Source organism: Sceloporus undulatus, chromosome 5 (assembly GCF_019175285.1).
Source record: "Sceloporus undulatus isolate JIND9_A2432 ecotype Alabama chromosome 5, SceUnd_v1.1, whole genome shotgun sequence".
NCBI classification, from domain to species: domain Eukaryota; kingdom Metazoa; phylum Chordata; class Lepidosauria; order Squamata; family Phrynosomatidae; genus Sceloporus; species Sceloporus undulatus.
Window position 1 is genome coordinate 36093435 of NC_056526.1, and position 22268 is coordinate 36115702.

Genomic DNA, 22268 nt, shown 5'->3' on the forward strand with positions numbered 1-22268 from the left:
GTGCACCCATTTTTTCCTTCCCCCCAAGAGGAAGGAGCAGCCAGATGGAGCCCCCCTCTTGAGGCCTGATGTGGAAGGTTTTAGGATAGAAGGCAAGGGCAAGTGAATAACCTTCTGTGTCCTATCCTAAAAAAGGGATTTATGCATGCATAAGTCACTGACAGGATAGACTGTAACATCCTCTAAAGCAGTTCATTCTCAGCCTTTGATCTTTCAGCTATTTGGGAATTTAGCCGTCAGAATTCCTGTCCATTGGCTGTGCTGAGTGGGGCTTCTGTGACTTGAAGTCCAAAACATATATGAAGGATCAAATGTCAAGAAACACTTCTCTAAAGCAGGGGTGAGGAACCTGCAGCCCTCCACTTTCCATCCTCCGACAGCTTGATGAACAGTGAGGCAGGATGGGAACAGTAACTCAACATCTGGAGGATCGCACGTTCCTCACCCTCATTCTAAAAGGATTTGGTGTGTGTTTTTGTTCAATACAGAAGATGAATTTTTATACATTACCGTATAGGAATTCTTGAAACTCTTTGTAAGGCACCAATTAAATGAGCCCAACATTTAATCGCTCCTCTGAATGTATGGCTGTGAGTGAGGCATCTTTTTAACAAAAACTTTAATCCAAATTTCAAATCTGAAAGCTAGCTTTTACAGTGTGCCCACGTCATACGTGGGCACCTTTTATGCAGCTTTCAGTTTACGCTGAAAACTGCACCAACAGGATTGCAATGGCACACGCACCTGCACCACGCACGTCATGCATGAGCCCCATTATTTTCAATGGGGTTCGAGAATATACTCTACATTTGCCTTATGTGGAGGGGTCTGGAATGGATCCCCTGCATAAGGCAAGGGAGCACTGTACTTAATATTTTCTATGTGGGGAGGGGATGAACTACAGCTGCCTTTTTCAGCCCTGGACCTCTAAGTATATCTAAACTACAGTTCCAGTCACTCCTGAGCAAAGCCTAAGATTGGCCATGTTGTTTATAGCTGGTGGGAATTGCAGCACTGCAATATCTGATATCCTAAATATGGAAGAAGTACTGTATTACATTAGTAATGGAACTTAGTAATGGACAGCATAATCCAGCATATTACCTGCAGCAACAGGCGCTTGGGTTTGGGGCCCCTCTTTCTGTAACCTGAGGCACGCTCTCTCTCTTCCCTGAGGAGACAGAAGAGACTTTGCAGTTAATCTGTTAACACAGGACAAATACCAGTCAGGTTTTTCCCCCCCACTGGTGTTATTTACACATTTCATAACACTCATGCCTGTGTGAATATGAGTCAGGGTGAAAAGGGTTTTACCTGACTCAGGTTGGTAGTTAAAGGTATTTCTGTTCTTGACAACTTAATCTAGCAACACTTAACAGAGATTATTTGTTGCTGATTTATGGTGATCCTATGAATGAGAGATCTCCAAGTCACCCTATCATCAACAGCCCGGTTCAGGTCTTGCAGACTCAGGCTCATGGCTTCCTTCATTGAGTTTATCCATCTGCAATGTGGTCTTTCTCTTTTCCTACTGCTTTCTACCTTACCAAGCATTACCGTCTCTTCTAGTGAATCATGTCTTCTCATGATATGTCCAAAGTAAGACAGTCTCAGTCTTTTGACTTCTAAGGAGAGTTCATTAAAAACCCTAAATCTCTAGCCTTGTTGGCTGGATATGATGGGAGCTGGAGTCCAAAAATATCTGGATAGTTTTCACAGCTAACCTCTGTCCATTAGCAGAAGACATGTGGAGAATGTTGACTTAGATGTATCCTTATATCTATCCAGCAGTTGCATAGACTGACCCCTTCGCAAAGGGTAGTACCACACATTTCTCTAGTAAAATGTATCTTGGGTCTTAGTGTCTCAGCAGCCAGAAATAGGGTAATTTCTTCTTCTGTTATGTGAAGTACCATACCCGTACTGTAAAAATGTATACACTGGGAAACCCTTATGTAATTAAGATATAATGAAGAGGTGCAGTATGTGTGGTCTTTCACTTATTGTTGGAGTGACACTCCCATCAGCTCCAACCAAAAAGGCCAATGATGAAGAACAATGGGAGCTGCAGTCTAACATTTAGAAAGCCACCAGTTCCCCATCCCTGCTGATATGCAAGGACTTCTGCAGCATAAGTAGCATAATTACCAATTCTCCTTGTCCCATCTGGGCAGGAGAAATTGCTGTTAGTAGCCTCTCCCTGACAGATTTTTTATGGAAATGCAAGACAAGCTTGGATTGCTCTCCCCAAAAGAAAGAGGAAATATTCTTACTTCTCTTCATAAGCCATCACCAGGCGAGGGTCAAGAATGTGATCCTCTGGCTCCCATGTGCTGTATCTAACAGAAAATATTAGAGACCATCAGAAGAGCTTTTGATAAAGAAGACTTTTGCAAGCATTGCCAACATTTTAGCAACTGCCCCTTCATCAGATGGAAACAACTGAACACTAAAAACTGCATTCCTTCTGTTCTTTCCAAACTTACTCAAATTTTCGGGGGGGGGGGAACCTAGAAAGAATGGAGGCATTTTGAATTTAAAAATTAAAGGTCTAAATGAAACAACATTGTGATTCTTGGTGGCCAGAAAAATAGCTTTAGAGCCACTCCTGCACTAAAGGAAGATTGAAAAACTAGACAGCTAAGATTTAAAGATACTAGAGTTTTTCTTGTCAACGTGGTTAACAACTTTAGAGCTGTGAAGCATGACACATTAAGATTTCTTTTTTTAGTTCCACAAACTGTGAGCTCTGAACATGAGGTATGCAGAAGTATTTTTATCCTGCCTTTACATCCACTATGTATCCAACAGTGACTTGCACATAATATATAATAAAACCACATAAAAGCCAGTACATAAGAACAGCCAGCAGATATAAACAGTACATCACCACAAAATAATCAAGCAGGAACATCGAACAGAATCATTATTTCACAACCTAAAAGCCCTTTAGAAAAATACAATTTTAGCAGGTGATGGTCAAAAAGATGGACCATCCTTACCAAAGAGTTTTGTAACTTTGTCCCTGTTTTAGATAAAATCTACTGTATTTGGACTACACACCATATTTTGTATAGCAGAAAGAAGTACAAAAGGAATCTGAGAATGATCTAAGCAGAATCATGGGGCAGAAAGCTAATTTTGATATATATCCTACCCTCAGATAGTTCAAGAAAGAAGGAGCAACTTCTATTGGAAAAATGGAGTCATAGCACTGTGAAGTCAAAGGCTTTCATGGCCGGCATCCATAGGTTTTTGTGGGTTTTTCAGGCTATGTGGTCATGTTCTAGAAAAGTTTCTTCCTGAAGTTTCACCAGCATCTGTGACTGGCATCTTCAGAGAATGCTTGCCTGGAAAGGAGTTGGGTATGTATATACTGTGTGACCTGGGAAAGGAGGAGTGATTTGCATGTGTATTGTTTGTTGTTAATGGCAGGCCTCAGGGTGGGAGGGTATGCAAAAGAGGATTACTGTCTGCTTGATTAGTGCTCATTGTCTGCTAGGAAACCCCTGACCCTGGGAGATTTCGCATTTGCTGAGTCTTCATCTTGCTATTTTTCAGGACTGGTAGCCAAACCTTGTTTACTTTAAGGGTTTCCTCTTTCCTGTTGAAATTGTCCAGGCATTTGTGGTGAGGCAATGTTTGAACAGGGCTGTGATGCTTCTGGAAAAATCTGTCAGATGAGTGTCATGGTATCCATTATGGGGACTTTGGTGAACAGGGAGACCACATCAAAGCTGATTAATATGTCTCCAGGTTTTACTTCAAGGTTATTGATTTTTCCTATGAAGTGAGCTGAGTCCTTGATGTAGTGGGGGGGGGGGTCTGTCCTACATGGGTTTGTAATTGTGTGGACAGAAACTTGGCCAAGTCATATGTGGGGCATCCAATAGCACTCACTATGGGTCGGAGTGGAATGGAAAATACTGTTTGAAAACACTGAAATTCTGGACCATGCCAACCACTACCATGTCAGGATGCACAAGGAAGCCATTGAAATCCACAAACACCTGGACAATTTCAACAGGAAAGAGGAAACCCTTAAAGTAAACAAGGTTTGGCAACCAGTCCTGAAAAATAGCAAGATGAAGACTCAACAGATGCAAATGAGAAATCTCCCAGGGTTAGGGGTTTCCCAGCAGACAATGAACACAAATCAAGCAGACAGTAGTCCTCTTTTGCATACTCTCCCACCCTGAGGCCTGCCATTAGCAACAGAACAATCCACATGAGATAGTGTTGCCAGTTTTTTCAAAACAACAATAAGGGATGGTTGAAATTAATGGCATACTGGGTTGACATTCAAAAAGTAGCTATTAACAAATTTCAGATCTACTTTTATACTGAATGAAAGTACTGGTTTCATTTTCCTTAGCCATGTGTTTCTTTGTAAAAGTAATATTATACTGTCCATGTTCACAAATTACTTGATACTTTATGGAGGGCCCACACCCCCAAATACTAGATTTTTAAGCATCTTATTCAGTGTATATAAAAAGAAAAACTTTCCAGCCCTCAAACAGGGGGCATCCCTTATAATAAAGGACACCAGGCAACCCTAGTTATAAAGGATACCATATGCATTTGGAGGGAGTTGCACAGTTTGGATTTTATATATGCAGTTAGGTATCCCTGAGTACTCAAAAAAACCCAAGATCTTTTGGTAGCCTTGGTCTAGAACTCTTAAAAAAAATCTCTGATAACATATTAAATGGGTAGATTACAAAATGCACATATAAAACAGTGCAGATCAGGTATTAGGGAACTGGGACTCAGGTGGCATCTGCACTGCAGAAATAACTTTGATACCACTTTAACTGCCATGGTCCAATGCTATGGAAATCTGGGATTTGTACTTTTATGAGACACTTAGCCTGCTGTCAGAGCGTTCTGGTGTCACAACAAACTGCAAATCCCAGGAACCATAGCAGTTAAAGTGGTGTCAAACTGGATTATTTCTGCAATGTGAATGCAGCCTCAAAGGGTCTAGGCTGAAACTTTAGGGATGGATTCACTAAGCAACCTTCTTAGGCAAACTAGTGTCCTCCTAGATGGATTTTTCCCAGCTTGAAAGGCAGGATATTAAATATTTCAATGTAAATCCATTGCTCAGTCTTGAGTTGGGTCAGAAATTAAGTGAAATGGAAAGTAACAACATTTTGGTTCATACACCTGCCTCGAAGACAAACTAAAGCAGAAAAGTATTTTTACCTGCCCTGAAGCTTAGGGAATGAAGCGTTATGTTAAATAAGCCAATATATTTACTTCAGACAATGTCTTTCACATCCTGCTCTCAGGGGAAGGGCAGAGTTATAAATAATCTCCAGCTTCATTTTCTCACTTCTTATTCAGTTTTCATTATTAGTCAACCTTTTCCTCCCCATCCCTACTCCACATCCAGTCTCTTCATGCCAGCTAAACTGAAAAACATCATTTGGGCAAAAGAGGCTTTATGTCTGCTGTCACCCTGGTGTGGGGAGAATTTCAGCATGTCTGAAAGCAGGGAATGAAAGGGAGGCTAAGGATTTCTGGGGGAGAATGACTGACAGGAGGAAGGAAGATCAGGAATTTGTTAGCATTTCAGAAAAGATGAAGACTCCCTATGGGTGTTGCCCATTCCTCTGCAGTTCAGCTTCTGGTTCAACTGCAGTGAAAAAAACACTGCATATAGAAAAACAGTGCTGTCCGTCTGCCACACAAACACAGAGGCAAGACTGCAGCAGAACTGCAGACCACGCATTCTGGAAAATGCAAGTCACGTGGCCACTTTGCTCTTTCCCTCCTCCCTCTCTTTACTTCAGATCCAAGTTGTAAACAAGCTTGCAGCTGACTCAGAGCCAGAACCCTGTCTCCCAGCTCCAATAGCTAGAAGGAACAAGCAGGGAGGGTTTATTTTTTGGTGGGGAAGAAGGCACATAGATGGCATGGAGGCAAGGGAAAAGATTGGGGGCGAGGAGGAAAAGCAGTTCTTGAATCAGGATGGCTTGTCTTTTTTCCTTCTTCTTCAGGTCACAGTGAAGAAAAGTGCATGGGGGGAATGAGAAGGATCACTTACAAAGATGTGTTGTTGTTGTGGGCCTTTAAGTCATTTCCAATTTATGGTGACTCTAAGGGTTTTTAGCATGGGGTTTTCTTGGCAAAATTTGTTCACAGGAGGTTTGTCATTGCCATCCCCTGAGGCTGAGAGGGTGTGACTTGCCCAAATCACCCAGTGGGTTTCATGGCCGAGCGGGGACTCAAACCATGGCCCCCAGGGTTATAGTCCAGCACTCAAACCACTACACCATGATTGGTGCTAGTGTAATAGATTTCAATATGAATAATCCAGTTCAAGTAATAGATTTCAATATTAATCTAGGACACATATACACAGATAACAGAGATTGAGGGTGGAAGAACAGCAATATTTCAGAACGTAAGGATTCTGAGATGAAAAATGCTACACAGTTTTGCTTGCAGATAGTCCAGAAGCCACTGGCAGAAACAAAGTATACAGTGGAGGGGGGATGGAAGGAATATTTAGTAAGGAGCTAAGACACATACAGTATATGCATGTACTGAGATAATGAACAGAAACAGAGATTGAGGACAGAGGAACAGCAATGTCTGCAAGGATTCTGCGATGAAAAACGTTATACATTTTTTTCTTGTACACATGATAGTCCAGAAGCCACTGGCAGAAAAAAATTATAATAGTGGTAAGAAAGGTCCAATTTCTGTGGTCATCAGAGTGAAGGTTGTTTGAAAAACAACAGCAGCCTTTAATATGAATCTGAATTTATTGTGATATATCTTAACAAGCTTTGTGTTTCCCTTCAGTCCCAGGAAGAAGTCATGCCCTTATTTTAGGATTTGCTTACACAAGGGGGGGGGGGGGGGGGGGGGAAATGAGAGAGTGAAAAACATAGAGCAAAATAGATACTAAAGAGCAAAGATAGTTTGTTACTGGAAATTAGAGGGGGAAGCAAAACCCTTACTTTTATTGGGTATTAAAATTGTAAATGCCACTACATTTCTGGAAAGGCAGTGAAAAAGAATTAAAGGACAAGAAGCATGAGTATAGTCTTCTCTCCTTAATATACAATCATTGAAAAGATCAGGCCCAAACCACAAAAACAGACACAGAGGTGTATGATACAATTATGCTATATATGATTATTTATGTACACGTGTAATCAAGAAACTTGCAAGATATATTTGGTTATATTTGGTTCCACATGTATCAGAAAACAGTCCTCCCTCCATTCTTGCGGTTTTGAAAATCGCGTCCCTCACTTTTGTGCGAGGGACAAATGGAGGGGGAAACAATGGGGCGCATGCCTGTGCGCTCCTGTGGCTGCGCGCCTCTATTCGAGCCAATTGGGCTTCAATATAAGTGAAACTCCGTTTTTGCAAGGGGGTCTGGAATGGATCCCCTGTGAAAAATAAGGGGTGACTGTACATATAGATACATATAGGGCCAAATATATCTTACAAATTCCTTGATCACATATACACAGTGCAGCCGCGTCATACACGGGCGCCTCTTATGCAGCTTTCAGCTCACGTTGAAAGCCGCGTGACGGGACTAACAATGATGTGGGCACCAATGGTGCACGCACTGCGGACGAGCCCCTTTATATCCAATGAGACTCGAGCATACACGCTATCTGTCTTATGCAGGGGGGCAGAACGGATACCCCACATAAGGCAAGGGCGCAGTGTATATAAATAGTCACATATAGCTTGATAGTATCATACACCTGTGTGTGTTTTTGTGGTTTGAGACTAAGTTAGTCAGAGGCCTTTTGTGGTTTGTGTTTGGCCTTGTACAATGAAAAGATCAGAACACAATTTATTCTGCAGCCATCTCACAGGAAGTATGTAGCTGTAAGCAGTACACACTGTTGATATTAACAAACAGAATGTATAGTCAAAACATCTCCTTTTCCCTTCCTGGATCAGGAAGGAGTACAATGTATATATGGACATAACCATGAGTCAGTGTGGTGTAGTGGCTTGAGCACTGGACTATGACTCTGGAAAACAGGATTCAAATCCCTGTGCAGCCCTGGAAGCAAGTTGCACACCTTCAGCCACAGAAGACACAGGCAAACATTTTCTGAACAAATTTTGCCAAGAAAATCCTGAAGTACGTTTGCCTTAAGTTGGAAAAATCTTCAAGGCACACAACAACATGAACATAAACAGGGTGAACCTGCAAGAAGCCAGTACATATAGTTTATTTACAGAGAAAGAAGTCTGGAGCCCATTCAGAAATGAGCAGGAAGGTGTCTCTACACATGGAAAGATTCCATTATTTCACAGTGTAGTAATTGATGTAATATGCATCAATCTAGAATCATTAAGTCCAAACCAAGCTGGTTGAGAGATTCTGAGAGTAGAAGTCCCAGATAAACAACTTTTCCAAGCTCTGCTACAGCCCCTTCTGCATTCAACATTAACTTGCACTTAGCCCCTTCTTCTTTCTTGTATTTTAATACTCAAGATATTACTATATTCACAATTTCACCCATGTGGACAGAAAAGGATGTCAATTTGCAGGGATTAAGAAGAACATGTTCTCTCTACACAAACAGAATAAATACATTGTACTGTAATGATTTTACGGCCATATTAATCCTTCACGCTGATGCACACTGCAAAGCAGGGAACAATTTCCCCTACTGAAATGCAGTTACCTCTGGGGAGGTATTCAGTGGCTACAAAGACTAGGCAGCAGTCTTAAAGCTGTTTAAGGAATACAAGATAGGTACAAATGAAAGCCAGCATGGCATAGTGATTTGAGCATTTGACTATGACTCTGGAGGCCAGGGTTTGAGTCTCTGCTCAGCCATGGAAACCCAAGCAAAAAGCAGGGGAAGCATCCTGCAGCCAAGTATCTTCCAATGCCACACTGAAGGTTTATTGTAAGGCACCAATAAATCCACTCAGCAGCCTGCTGGGGGCAAGTGCTGCTAGCTCATTGGTGAACACCACCAAGATCACTATCACAAAAGGTTTCCTTTCCACTATGGTTTCTGATCAGTTGTTACAGGTGTTCTCTCCATGCTGAATCCCACATAAATGGAAAAGGATCCTAATAAACAAAAAAGGATCCTAACTGCCCCAAGCACATGTAAAAGGACTCCGGGAAAAGGACTGGTGATGACCACAAGAAAAAGTCAACATTTGCAGACCTGTTTATCATTCAACTGGTTCTGTCCTAGAGTAACCACAATGAGCTTATTTTCATCCCTGAAGGCTATAACAGTAACTTCCACAGGGTTACACCAGAGATATTTTTAAAGACTTGTGTTTAAATATCTTTAGAGTTCCCTGAGGAATTCTACCTATTCATGAATCAGCTACTTTCCACGACACACTAAGGATCAGGGTGCTGTTTTTTTTTTAAAGAGACTTAAGAAATCAGAATTTATTGGCTGAATTTAGTTAGCAGAACCAAAAAAGGGAAAGCATAAGTAAAGAACTGTGCTCCTTTTGGAATTGGAGCATAACATGAAAAACACTTAATGCCTACAAAATACATGCCTACAAAAACTGTGAAAATACTCTGAAACTTACTTGGGGGGCCATCCTTTCCATTTCACCAGATATTCCACTTTGCCCTAGAGAAGAAGAGGAGGGAAGAAAAACAAAGTCAACTATTGAACCAAACTGCACAAAAAGATGAAGTCACTTGATATCATAATAAACATCCCACAAGTTTGAACTTATCCACTTCCTTGGTACGCAAAACATACTGTAAATCTCTCCTCACATCTCTAGGTTTGTCAGGTAAGACATATGCAATGACCTTCTCCAAATGTTTCTGGAGTGTGTACGGAGATCCCAAAGGCCCATGTGAATAATGAATAAAACATACCGGTATATGAGAAATTAAAATAAATACAAATATTTCTCCCATGTGGCATGGCTTGTTTGGTATTTGTTTTACCTTGCTGTACTGATCCCTTCTCCTGCATCAAACATGACCTTCCAGTATTCTACATAATCTGATTGATCAGATTTCTGCATCTAAGTGGAGTGGTCTTATAAAAAGGACTGGGCATGGAGCTGATGGATGGTCTATGGGGATGGCTCTCAGTGTAGCAGGCAGACCTACCTAAGGTCTTGCAGATAGCTGCCTGGGGAGGTTTGAGATCCTCATCTTCTCCTCATTCATTCATTCCCTCCCCTCCCCCACCTTTGCAGTACAGAATGCCAGCTTGCTGCCATTTCCTTCCTATCACTTTAATACAGGAGGTCATGTGTCTCTGCTGCATGATCACTGGGCCCACCCTAAAGTGATGGATTTCCCACCATACATGGATGAGTAAGGAAGGCCAAAAGAATAAACTCCACCCAACTGGCAGTGTTAGCAACCACTCTGTAACTCTGCAGTAGAGGTTTCAAAAACATTGCATGCAGGACTGCAAAGAGGCGAGAGACCAGGAAGAGACACTGAACTCAAAAGCTGGAAGTAGATGCATCTTTAACAGGATATCACATATTTTCCAATGAGTGGGCTTAACTTGCAAATATTAAGCAAAGGTTGTCTCACAAGATGGCAAGGTTCTCACCAAGCACTTAAGTAAAAAAACACACAGTGGTATTAAACCCCCTTCACCCCTCTGGTATGGGACCTGAAGAGTTAGCAATAGCAAGTACATTTCTATACTGCTTATCAGTGCACTTAAGCACTCCCTAAGCGGTTTACAATGTGTAAGCTAACTTCCTCCAACAAATAAGTTGGTAGCATGAGCTTTTGTGGACTTGAGTTTTTGGTCCAAATGAATCTGAGGAAATAGGCTCAAGTCTACAAAAGCTCATGCTACCAACTTTTCTCTTTCAGTTAGTCTCAAAGATGCTGCATAACCCTTGACATTCTGTTTTGGAAGCTTGGTAGACCTGGAGGCATTACCGAAACTTGAGATGCATACTGAAAGAGGTGTCATTGCATAGCCATGTGACAGAACCCTCGGCATACTATTTTCCCAGACTAACACAGCTATGTCTTTGAAAGCTTCCAAAAGACACTCTGCACAACTCAGGGTAGAATCTCTATATTGCAGAAATAATTCAGTTTGACACCACCTTAAGAGTTGTCACACCATCCTATGAAATCATGGGACTTGTAGTTTTACAAGGTCTTGAGCCTTCTCTGCCAAAGAGTGCTGGTGCTTCACCAAACCACAAATCCCAGGATTCTGTAGGATGGAGCCATGACAGTTAAAGTAGTGTCAAAGTGCATTATTTCGATAGTGATTATGGAGCGGAGACACAGAAGTAGGTGAGCAGTTCAAGTTAAAGGTCAGGCACATTGGAAGTTTGGACATCCACCCATTCCAGCGAAAGTCTATTGATTCATTTGGACCATAGCTCAAGTCTCAGAAGCATCCTGGCTTGTGGTTACACAGTCCTGATCAGGGGTCCTAATCCTGCAGTGCAAAGAGTAATATTTGGGATTTGTTGTTGCTGCTAACTGATCCTGAGTTGATCTCAATTCATGGTGACCCTGTGGATGAGACACCTCCAAGACCCCCTTGTCCTCCACTGCTCTGCTTAAATCCTGTAAATTCAGGCCTATGATGCCCCTGGTTGAGTCTATCCATCTAGCTTGTGGTCCTCCTCGCTTTTTACTGCCTGCTACCTTTCCTAGCATTATTGTCTTTTCTAATGAGTCATGCCTTCTCATAATGTGTCCCAAGTACGACTGCCTCAGTTTTGTCTTCTTGGCTTCTGGTGAGATTTCTGGCTTGATCTAGGATCTAGGACCCATTTGTTTGTCTTTTTGGCTGCCCATGGTGTCCTCGGGCCCAAACAGACAGGCCAAAATAAAGCTGCTTTGGGTCACTTTGGAGATATGCTGTTTAAATGACATATGCATCTTAAGAGGCCAGAAGCTGGGCCTAAGCTGTGTTCCAGTCCTTAGGACTGAAGCATGGCTTGGAATGGCTTTTGGATTCTTTGGACATATACATCATTTAAACAGCATACCTCCAAAGTGACCTGAAGCAGCTTTATTTTGGCCTGTCTGTTCAGGCCCCTCAGCACTCTTCTCAAGCACTATATCACTAATCTTATCTGCTTTCTTCACTGTCCAGCTCTCGCTGGAATAAAACGGGGAATATAATGGCTTAGAGTATTCTAACTTTGGTGCTCAGTTATATATCTTTACTCCTCTGCATCTTTTCTAGTTCTTTCATAGCTGCCCTCCTAATTCCAGGGTTGCTGCCACACTGCAGAAATAATCTGGATTGACATCACTGTAACTGCCATGGCTCAAAATGATGAGTTTGTTGTAGTACCGCAGCAAAGCTGCTTCTTCTGATTTCTTAAGTCAGGGTGACCAGAAATCCTCCTTTTCCCAGGACATGTTCTCCATTTCAACCTTCTGTCCAGGAGGAATGTCAACACATCCTCTATTTTGAGCAGGACTAACAAGCAGGAATTTTATATTTCGGTAAGTGTTTTCAGCTTTTCTTTGGTTGTGTCCTCCATTTGTTTGGAATGTCCTACATTTTGTGGTGCCTTGTGCTCCTTTGTGATTAGGACATCTGGTCACTCAGTCCTGACTAGAGTCCTGCTTCTGATTCATTTTTGATCCAAGCCAGGGGATCCACAGTGGAGGAGTGCTGTTCCTTTCTGGGCCCACAACAAACTCCAACTCCCAGAACGCCATAGCTGTGAGCCAGAGCAGTTAAAGTGGTGCCAAACCAGGCTATTCCTCCATTGTGGATGCAGCCTCAGTGGAATCATAGAATCATAGAGTTGGAAGAGACCACAAGGGCCATCCAGTCCAACCCCATTCTGCCATGCAGGAACTCTCAATCAAAGCATCCCCGACAGATAGCCATCCAGCCTCTGTTTAAAAACCTCCAAGGAAGGAGACTCCACTTCACTGCGAGGAAAGAGTGTGTTCCACTGTCAGACAGCCCTTACTGTCAGGAAGTTCCTCCTAATGTTGAGGTGGAATCTCTTTTACTGGAGCTTGCATCCATTGTTCCTGGTCCTGTTCTCTGGAGAAGCAGAAAACAAGCTTGTCACCTACTCAATATGACACCCCTTCAAATATTTAAACAGGACTATCATATCACCTCTTAACCGTCTCTTTTCCAGGCTAAACATCCCCAGCTCCCTAAGTCGTCCCTCGTAGAACATGGTTTCCATACCCTTCACCATTTTAGTAGCCCTCCTTTGGACATCCTCCTGTTTCTCAATGTCCTTTTTTAATTGTGGAGCCCAGAACTGAACGCAATATTCCAGGTGGAGCCCGACCAGAGCAGAATAGAGTGGCACTATTAATTCCCTTGATCTAGACACTATACTTCTATTGATGCAGCCTAAAATCGCATTGGCCTTGTTAGCTGCTGCATCACATTGTTGACTCATGTTCAACTTATGATCTACTTGAACTCCCAGATTCCTTTCACATGTAGTCTCATTCAGCCACGTGTCCCCTATCCTATATCTGTGCATTTCATTTTTCCGCCCTAAGTGCAGTACCTTACATTTCTAAGTGTTGAAATTCATTTTGTTAGCTTTGGCCCAGCTTTCTAGTCTATTCAGATCATTTTGAATCTTGATCCTGTCCTCTGGAGTATTAGCTATTCCTCCTAATTTGGTGTCATCTGCAAATTTGATAAGTATGCTCCCAATTCTGTCATCCAAGTCATTGATAAAGATGTTGAACCCTGTGGGACCCCACTGGTCACTTCTCTCCAGGATGAAAAGGAGCCATTGTTGAGCACCCTTTGGGTTTGGCTGGTCAGCCAGTTACAAATCCATTGGTTGAGTGGCCGAACCCAAAGGGTGCTCAACAACGGCTCCTTTTCTTGAATTCCCAAGAATTACACAGAAGACTTTTCAATGTTGGTTCACCAGCCAGCAGGGTGACCCCAGTGTCTTCACCGCAAAGGAGGACAAGCCACCACAAAATGTGGGACCTACAAGCAAAACTGGAGGGCTCGACCAAATAAAACCCTAAAAACACTCATACAAATATATAAAGCTATGCTTTTTAGTCACGCACAAAATGGAGGACCTTTTGGAATTCCTCTTGGACAGAAGGTTGAAGTGGAGGACATGTCCTGGAAAGGGAGGCTGTTTGGCTCAAAACAGAGGACATGTGGGGATCCCTCCTGGACAAAAGGCTGAAAATGGAGGACATGTCCTGGAAAAATAGGATGTTTGGTCATCCTGGCTGAAAATGGAGGACAATTGCAAGTACCTCCAGGACAGAAGGCTGAAGTGGAGGACATGTCATGGGAAAAGGAGGACGTTTAGTCATCCTGGCTCAACATGGAGGACAATTGGGGATCGCTCCTGGAAACATGGCTGAAAATGGAGTAAGTGTCATGAGAAAAGGAGGGTGGCTCAAAATGGAGGACATCTGGGAATCCCTCCTGGAGAGAAGGCTGAAATGGAGGACATCATGTCATGAGAAAAGGAGGATGTTTGGTCGCCCTGGCTCAAAACGGAGGACATTTGGGGCTCCCTCCTGGGCCGGAGGCTGAAATGGAGGACATGTCATGTGAAAAGGAGGATGCCTGGACACAGTGGCTAAAATGGAGGACATTTGGGCCGAAAATGGAGGACATGTCCTGGAAAAGGAGGACGCCCGGTCGTCCTGGGATAGGTGGGAGGCGCGGCAGCCAGCGACGGTCTTCGGGGGGGGAGGCTTCCCTAGCGCCCCCTGTCTGCAGAAAGCCCCTCCGCTCCGCCACGCCCCCTGCCCTGGCCCTGCCTGCGCCTTCCTCCTCCTCCTCGCAGAGCCCGGCTGAGAGGGAGCACCCTGCGGACAGACAGACACCAATACCATACCTAGATCAAGAGAGAGGGAAAGACTCCCCCAAATGAGAGAACCCACCTTCCTGATCCGCTTCTTCCGGATGCTCTCCACAGCAAACACCTGCTCCCCGATCGCCGAAAGCTCCATGCAAAAAAGGAGGAAGAGCAGGCAGCAACGGCGGTTATTGCTGCTGCTGCAACAGAGCGCGCGCTGATTTACTCTAACGGTTTGCGCGCGCGCCCCTCACTTCCCTCCCTCCTTGACGCGCACGCGCGCTCCCCCCAACGTTCCAATTTAGAACCTGCGCCACATTTTCCCCAAGCGAGAAAGAGGCAGAGACTAGAGCGCATGCGCGCGGAAGAGAGAAAAAGAACGTTGGTTGTTGTAGTCTAGGCCTCCAGTCAGTCAGTGAGCGCTGGTCCCCTCAGGGGCTGCGCCCAGCAACAAGACACACTGCACAAATGATCCACTTTGAGACCGTTTTAACCGCCCTGGCTCAGTGCTAGGGAATTCTGGGAACTGTAGTTTAGTGAGACATTGAGCCTCCTCTGGTTAGAACAAGCTCTTGTCTGTGCCAAAACAAACCACAATTCTCAGGGGTCCCCTAGCACTGAGCAGTTAAAACGGTCTCAAACTGGATTATTTCTGGAGTGTGTTTTGGTTTGGACCAAAGGAAAGTCAGAAAGGATGATAGGCCAAAGTCTATTCTTCTCACACGTTGTTAGAAGTGTACGATTAATTTTGAGGACCAAATAGTAGAGACGCGTTTGCCACTCTTGAGTTTTAAAGAAAGGATAACATTTTAAGGCGCTTCCCCTCATTTAAAAATAAGTCTTAGGATTCGGAATAAAATGGCATAAAGTACAAATTGACTCCAAATACACCATTTTATAGTAATCAGAAATTAACTAGAAGAAGCTATACCAATACTGTAGTAACATTGGTCCAAAACACACTGCAGAAACAATCCAGTTTGAGACTGCTTCAACTGCCCTGGCTCAGTGCTAGGGAATCCTGGGAAGTGTAGTTCCAATAGATAAGGTTAAATGTCTCACAAAACTACAGTTCCCAGAATTCCCCAGCATTGAACCAAGGCAGTTAAAGAGGTCTCAAACTTGATTATTTCTGCAGTGTGTTTTGGACCACTGTTTCCATTCATTGTATTAATTTTGACCTATTTGTTTTTTCCTGCCATGCCCCGACTCCAAGCATCAGTGTGTGAAAGGACAGGTTGGGAAGGGAGATGGAAAACATTTCCATCATTTTCTCCTCCTTTTTTAAAAACCATAAAGTAGCCAGTGTGATGTAGTGGTCTGAGTGTTGGACTCTGGAGATCAAGGTTCGAATCCTTGCTCAGGCAAAACCTCCTCTGAGCCAGTCTTGCCAAGAAAACCACGGTACTGAAGTCGAAGGCTTTCATGGCTGGCATCCATGGGTTTTTGTGGGTTTTTGGGCTATGTGGCCATGTTCACATTACCACACTATACTCTTAGAGTGCTACTATTCCACTTTAACTGCTCCAAATGCAACAGGAGACAGCCAGAGCAGTTAAAGTGGAATAGTAGCACTATAAGAGTGAAGTGTGGCAACCCTAGTGAAGTGCAGTAATGCGAACATGGCCACATAGCCTGAAAAACCCATGAAAAACCACAATAGGTTCACCTTAGGGTGTCTATAAGTCAGAACGACTTGAAGGCATACAACAACAGCAATGTTTCAATTTCCCCACATTTGTGATATTTTCCAAGCAACTACCTACTCTTTGATAGTCCGTCTCTGAACAATTATCTTCAAAAGTGTCTCTGTGTTGTGTACCTTCAAGTCTTTTCCGACTTATGGCAACCCTAAAGTGACCCTATCATGGGGTTTTCATGGCAAGATGTGTTCAGGGGAGGTTTGCCATTGCCTTCCCCTGAGGCTGAGAGAGTGCGACTTGCCCAGGGTCACCCAAGAGTACTAGCACTGCTTCATAAACATTTCTGTTAGGAGAGACATAGGTGCGTTACAGAGCGCCCCAGAAGGGTGCTCGGCCGCCGGCGGCAGTTGTTGCATCCGGGAACTGCAGCGGCCAAACCGTGCGGTTCCTGGGCGCAGCCAGAAAGGAGCGCCGAAATGACGCTTCTTTCTGGGGCCCGGAAGTGGCGCCGTGAGGCGCTAGTCGCGCACTCGTGGCATCACTTCCGCCATGCAACGTCTGGACGCTATGTGTCCATGACGTCAAAATGGCGGCCCCTGTGTGGACGGGCGCCGCCATTTTGTACGGACTCGGTCTGTACTAGGGTTGAGGGGCATCAGGAAGTGACGCCCCTTCTCAATCCTAACATACCCCTTCCTAACCCTAGCACGCCCCTTCGGCGCATCTGTAACGCGCCATAGTACTCATTCGGGGGAAAAAACAACTTGCAATGAAACCTCTATAGCACCCTCTTCACACGTTTTTGTCAAAGCAGTAACTATATTTTGAAACTCGTTTACTGTGTTCCTATTGATCCGTTGCTACTGGGGCATTGGCTATGTTTATTCTCTGTCCTCTCCTCTAATGGGTCAATAATTGGTTAATAATTTTACTTTTTATTTTGAGAAGCCCTGGCCTTTTTGTCCTGGTTGGCTATGTAGATTTGCCTGTTTTGTTTTTAATAAACTGTTAACAGGTATGACTTCCATTAGAGTCACTTTTAACAAGATGTCTAATGCTTCATTAGACAGTAGCAGATTTTTGACCTGACCTGTTATTATTTGGTTGAAAGTACGCAGGCATATTGGTTATACAGTGGAGCCTTGGTATCTGCTGCATTTTGGTTCTAGGACTCCAAATTCCAAAATCTGTAGATGCTCAAGTCCCCTTAAATACAATGGCCCCAGGTAGCAATAATAATAATAAATAAATAAAATTGAATCCACCATCTCTCTCAGTATTTTGTAACCTCACTCACCTGTCTCTGATTATTTTAATGTAGTGTTTTAATGATTAATGCGTTTAATAATGTTTTAGGGGAGGGAGGGAGGGAACAATTGGGATATTGGGTACTGTATGTCTTCATTTTAATTGTAAGCCACCTCGATTGACTCTTTGACAGAGAGGCGGGGTAAAAATAAAGTTTTTATTATTTATTTTATTATTATCATAATAAAATGTCTCCCTTATCTTTGTTGTTGTTGTTGTTATGCTTTTAAGTTGTTGCTGACTTATGGGGACGCTCAGGCAACCCTGTGATGGGGTTTTCTTGGCAAATTTCTTCAGAGGAGGTTTGCCCTTGCCATCTTCTGAGGGTGAAAGAGTGTGACTTGCCCAAGGTCACCCAATGGGTTTCCATGGCTGAGCAGGGATTTGAACCCTGGTCTCCTAGTTCAACACTCAAACTACTATGCAATGCTGGCCCTTATATAAAATGGCAAAATGAAGCTTTGTTTTTTTAGAATTTCCATATTCCTAAAATATTTTCAAGGCGAGGCTAGTTGAATCCATGAATATGGGGGGCTGACTGTCATCTGGCTAGAAACATTAGTCTGACTAGAATGTTTAGCTCTTGGTTGTTCATAATATAGAATCATAGAGCTGGAAGGGGTCCCAAAGGTCATTCAGTCCAACCCCTGCTCATTGTGGGAACTCCAGTTAGAGCATCTCCAGCAGTTAGCTGTCCAGAGAAAAAGATCCCATCACCTCTCCTGTCCCAGGACAATCTTGTAGGGGAGGCATTATGGGAAATCAAAAGCATAGCAGTAGCTTGCCACTGTTCACTAGGGCTACCAGACTGAAAACTAGGGAAGGCTCTTATACCTTTAATGATTGGACACCAAATCCTGTTTGATCTTGGAAGCTAAGCAGGGTTAGCCCTGGTTAGTACTTGGATGGGAAATTGCCAATGAATACCAGGTGCTGTGGGCTATATTTAAGAGGAATGAAGTGGCAAAACCACCTCTTGAGTATTCCTTGCCTACAAAACCCTAAACCGAAAGGCAGCTGGAAGGCACATACACACACAGAAGAGGAAATTTCAACAGGTGCCACTTATCACAAATACAGATAACAAGCAACACCTGCAAAGATTCCCCTATCTACACAACTATTAAAAGAGACTACTGTAGTTTTCACCCTGGCTACCCTGCTCAGATACTATTAGGTAAGCTGGTTAGGATTCAAGGATGTGAAAGGGATCTAGCAGTCCTAGTAGACCACAAGTTGAACATGGGTCAACAATGTGATGCGGCAGCTAAAAAGACCAATGCAATTCTAGGTTGCGTCAACAGAAGTACAGTGTAGATCAGAAGTAATAGTGTTGCTCTGTTCTTTGGTCAGGACCCACCTGGAATATTGCGTCCAGTTCTGGGCACCACAATTTCAAAAAGAATGTTGGCAAGTTGGAGTTTGTCAAGGAGGGCGACTAAAATGTTGAAGGGTCGGAAACCAATGCCCTAGAACGACTTAGGGAGCTGGGGATGTTTAGTCTGGGAAAAAAGTTAAGAGGTGATATGATAGCCCTGTTTAAATACTTGAAGGGATGTCATATTGGGGAGGGAGCTGTTTTCTGCTACTCCATAGACTAGGACTCAGAGCAATGGATGCAAGCTCCAGGAAAAGAGATTCCACTTCAACATTAGGAGGAATGTCCTGACAGTAAGAGCTTTTCAACAGTGGAACACATTCCTTCTGAGAGTGGCGGAGTCTCCTTTGGAGGTCTTTAAACAGTGGCGGGATGGCCATCTGTTGGGGATGCTTTGATTGTGAGTTCCTGCATAGCAGGAACTGGATGGCCGTTGTGGTCTCTTCCAACTCTATGATGTTTATCACACTATGCTCTTAAAGAGGTACTATTCCAGTGTGACTCCTCTAGCAGCCTCCTGTTGCATGCTGGGATTGGCAGTTTTAAGGAGCTGAACTTCTCTGCCTGAGAATTCTAAATACCCCTCCTTAAAACTGCCAATCCCAGCATGCAACAGGAGGCAGCTAGAGGAGTCACACTGGAATAGTACCTCTTTAAGAGCTCGTCTGATAAACACCTATGATTCTATGGCGGGTTACACACTGCCATTAAAGTACGCGCAGAGCGCGTACCAGGGTTAGGGAGGTGCGGTGCTTCCGCACCTCCCTAACTAATACGCGCGGAGCGTGTAAAAAATGACGGCGGCCGTTCCAGATGGCCGCCGCCATTTTTATGTAGCGGATGCTGTGCTTCCGCACGTGTCACGGCGGCTATGTCGCAAGTGCGCCAGCGGCGCTTCGCGGCGTCATAGCCGCGCTGTGAGAAGGAGCTCCATTTTGGAGCTCCTTTTTTGCTCCACGAGGGAGTCGCGTGGTTTGGCTGCTGCGAATCCCTCGTGGAGCAAACAGCAGCACCGGGAGACCACCACAAAGCAGCGGTTTGTAACGCCTCTATGTTTCTAAGAAGGGGCTCCAGCCCCCAGCAGAGGACACCCTACACAGAACATAACATTTCCTTAAGAGTACCCATAGGCCAAAATGTATCAGGATGTTCTACGAATAAAATCTTCTTTTGAGCTTATTGAGATCTGCCTCCATTTTCTTTTACGGATTCTATGGGATGCTTCCCAGTTTCTGCTTCGTTTATACATCCTTTGGGCACCAGCCAAGGACTGCACAGTCCCAATGCCACTCTCTGGAGCTACACAATCCTGTGCCTCCTTCTTTCAGCTTAGTCACCTGCATCTCCTTTCCAAACATGTGAGCAGTGTCCTCCACTTCCCTTCTGCAAGGTCTTTGAGCAGCTGTGCACACTGGGCCCAGAGGCTTAAAGGAGTGGACAGAACTGGTTTGGAGAAAAAGGAACCTTAGCAAGGAGACCTTGCTCCAATCCCAGCCCTGAAGCCCATGGCATTAGCACCTCTTTTTTTTTTTTTTACAGAATTATAAAATGACCTTGCTGAAACAATAAAATCTGGCAGGTTGATCAAATAGCATTGCCATTCCTCTCTTCCTAGTCTTGGCAAGGTTACTATCTTGGACTACAAATTCCCCCAGTATGCATACTGCATACTGGAGGATTCTATAGCGTTTTAACCCCCCCCCCCCCCCCCAATAAAAAGCTACCGTAATTTTTTCAAGTTCTGTTTTTCCCTTTGATGTCACGAGTGATGGCACCTGTTCCAAACTGAATTCCTGAAGCCATTTACAGGCAACAATTGCAGTGTCCTTGGTCTGTACAGTATGTGCAATTCTTCTGAGCAAATCCATGGGAGCTTCATTTTTTGCCAGCAGATGGCACACTTTGCATTAATGACTTCTTCAAGACAAATATGGCCACAGGTAGAAACAGCCAGAAATATTTTTTTGCAATGACTCCAGGCAATCCCCCATAGCACACAAGAAGCACTTGCTGTAAAAAAAAATGCTTCCCATCATTTAGGTTCATCTGTAATTAAGGATCACATTAACAGAATGGGAAAGACATCACCCTGAGACCCTGGAGAGCTGCTGCTGGTTAAAAACTAGATGGACCCAAATAATCTAACCTGGCAGAGGACTGGTAGTGGACCTGAAAAACCCCAAATGCACCAGATCATGTTTAATCTTGGAAGCTAAGAAGAGTCAGCCCTCGCTAGTACTTGGATGGGAGACCATCAATGAATACAAAGGGCTGTAGGCTATGTTTCAGAGGAAGGAACTGGCAAAACTACCTCTTATTCCTTCACCTCTTATTCTTTGCCTTAAAAAACATTATGGAATTCATGGGGTCCCTGTAAACTGACAGGCAACTAGAGGACACACATTACACACAGGGCAGGTTCCTATTCTGCTATATTATGTGGAGTTAAGCATAGTTTGAGTGTTTTCATGTGTGAAGTTTAAATTTGATTTAAGAGTATTTCTCCCACTATGTATTACCTAACAATTTCCAAAGGTGCATCTATGTTGGTCTGTTTCAGCAAAAAGCAACAACAAAGCATTCTGAGATGCCTTGGTTCAAAATACATACACTGCAGAAATCCAGTTTGAGACCTCCTTAACTGCCCTGGCTCAGTGCTAGGGAATTCTGGGAACTGTAGTTTTGTGAAACATTTAGCCTTCTCTGTCAGAGAGCTCTGATGCCACAATAAACTGCAATTAAGATTCATATCTGTACCGCTAAGACAAGGCAGTTAAAGTGGTCTCAAAATGGGTTATTTCTGCAGTGTGTTTTGGACCTTAACGATATGTTTTTAAAGACTATAGGCTGCTTCATCAGGTGGATATGCTGTATTTATTTTTTAAATATTGCAAACATACACAAAAAAATTAAAAATACATAGGTTATGACCAAATACAAGCATTTAAAACAATACAAAGAGAAACATTTTAAAAACACATTCAAATACTCTTTACAAACTTTTAAAAGAATTCTAAAAATAATCCTAAAATACAGTTTTAAAACAGATATTGTACATTTGAAACATCAAAAGTCACAAGAAACTATTTTGGTTGCCTGCCAGATGTTTAAAAGAGATGGAGCCAGAATGATGGGTTAGTTGAGAGCCAGCATGGTGTAGTGGTTTGAGTGCT

General features: G+C 43.5%; 2 protein-coding genes across 5 annotated transcripts in view; both read right to left on the reverse strand.

The window, feature by feature from the left end:
* LOC121931457 (chromobox protein homolog 6-like) overlaps window positions 1-15732 on the reverse strand; it is a 66742-nt gene extending 51010 nt beyond the window's left edge. Inside the window, exons 1-4 of one of the 2 annotated variants that reach the window (XM_042469259.1) lie at window positions 14852-15723; window positions 9565-9608; window positions 2274-2339; window positions 1105-1171 (exon numbers count right to left, since the gene is read on the reverse strand). In XM_042469259.1, the coding sequence (XP_042325193.1) occupies window positions 1105-1171; window positions 2274-2339; window positions 9565-9608; window positions 14852-14920 (246 nt within the window). In that variant the 5' untranslated portion in view covers window positions 14921-15723. Of the gene's footprint in view, window positions 1-1104; window positions 1172-2273; window positions 2340-9564; window positions 9609-14851 lie in introns of both variants that reach the window. The other variant, XM_042469260.1, reaches the window with a different exon arrangement.
* FAM227A (family with sequence similarity 227 member A) overlaps window positions 1-22268 on the reverse strand; it is a 410174-nt gene that overhangs the window by 316899 nt on the left and 71007 nt on the right. The gene's annotated exons all lie outside the window — the stretch shown is intronic.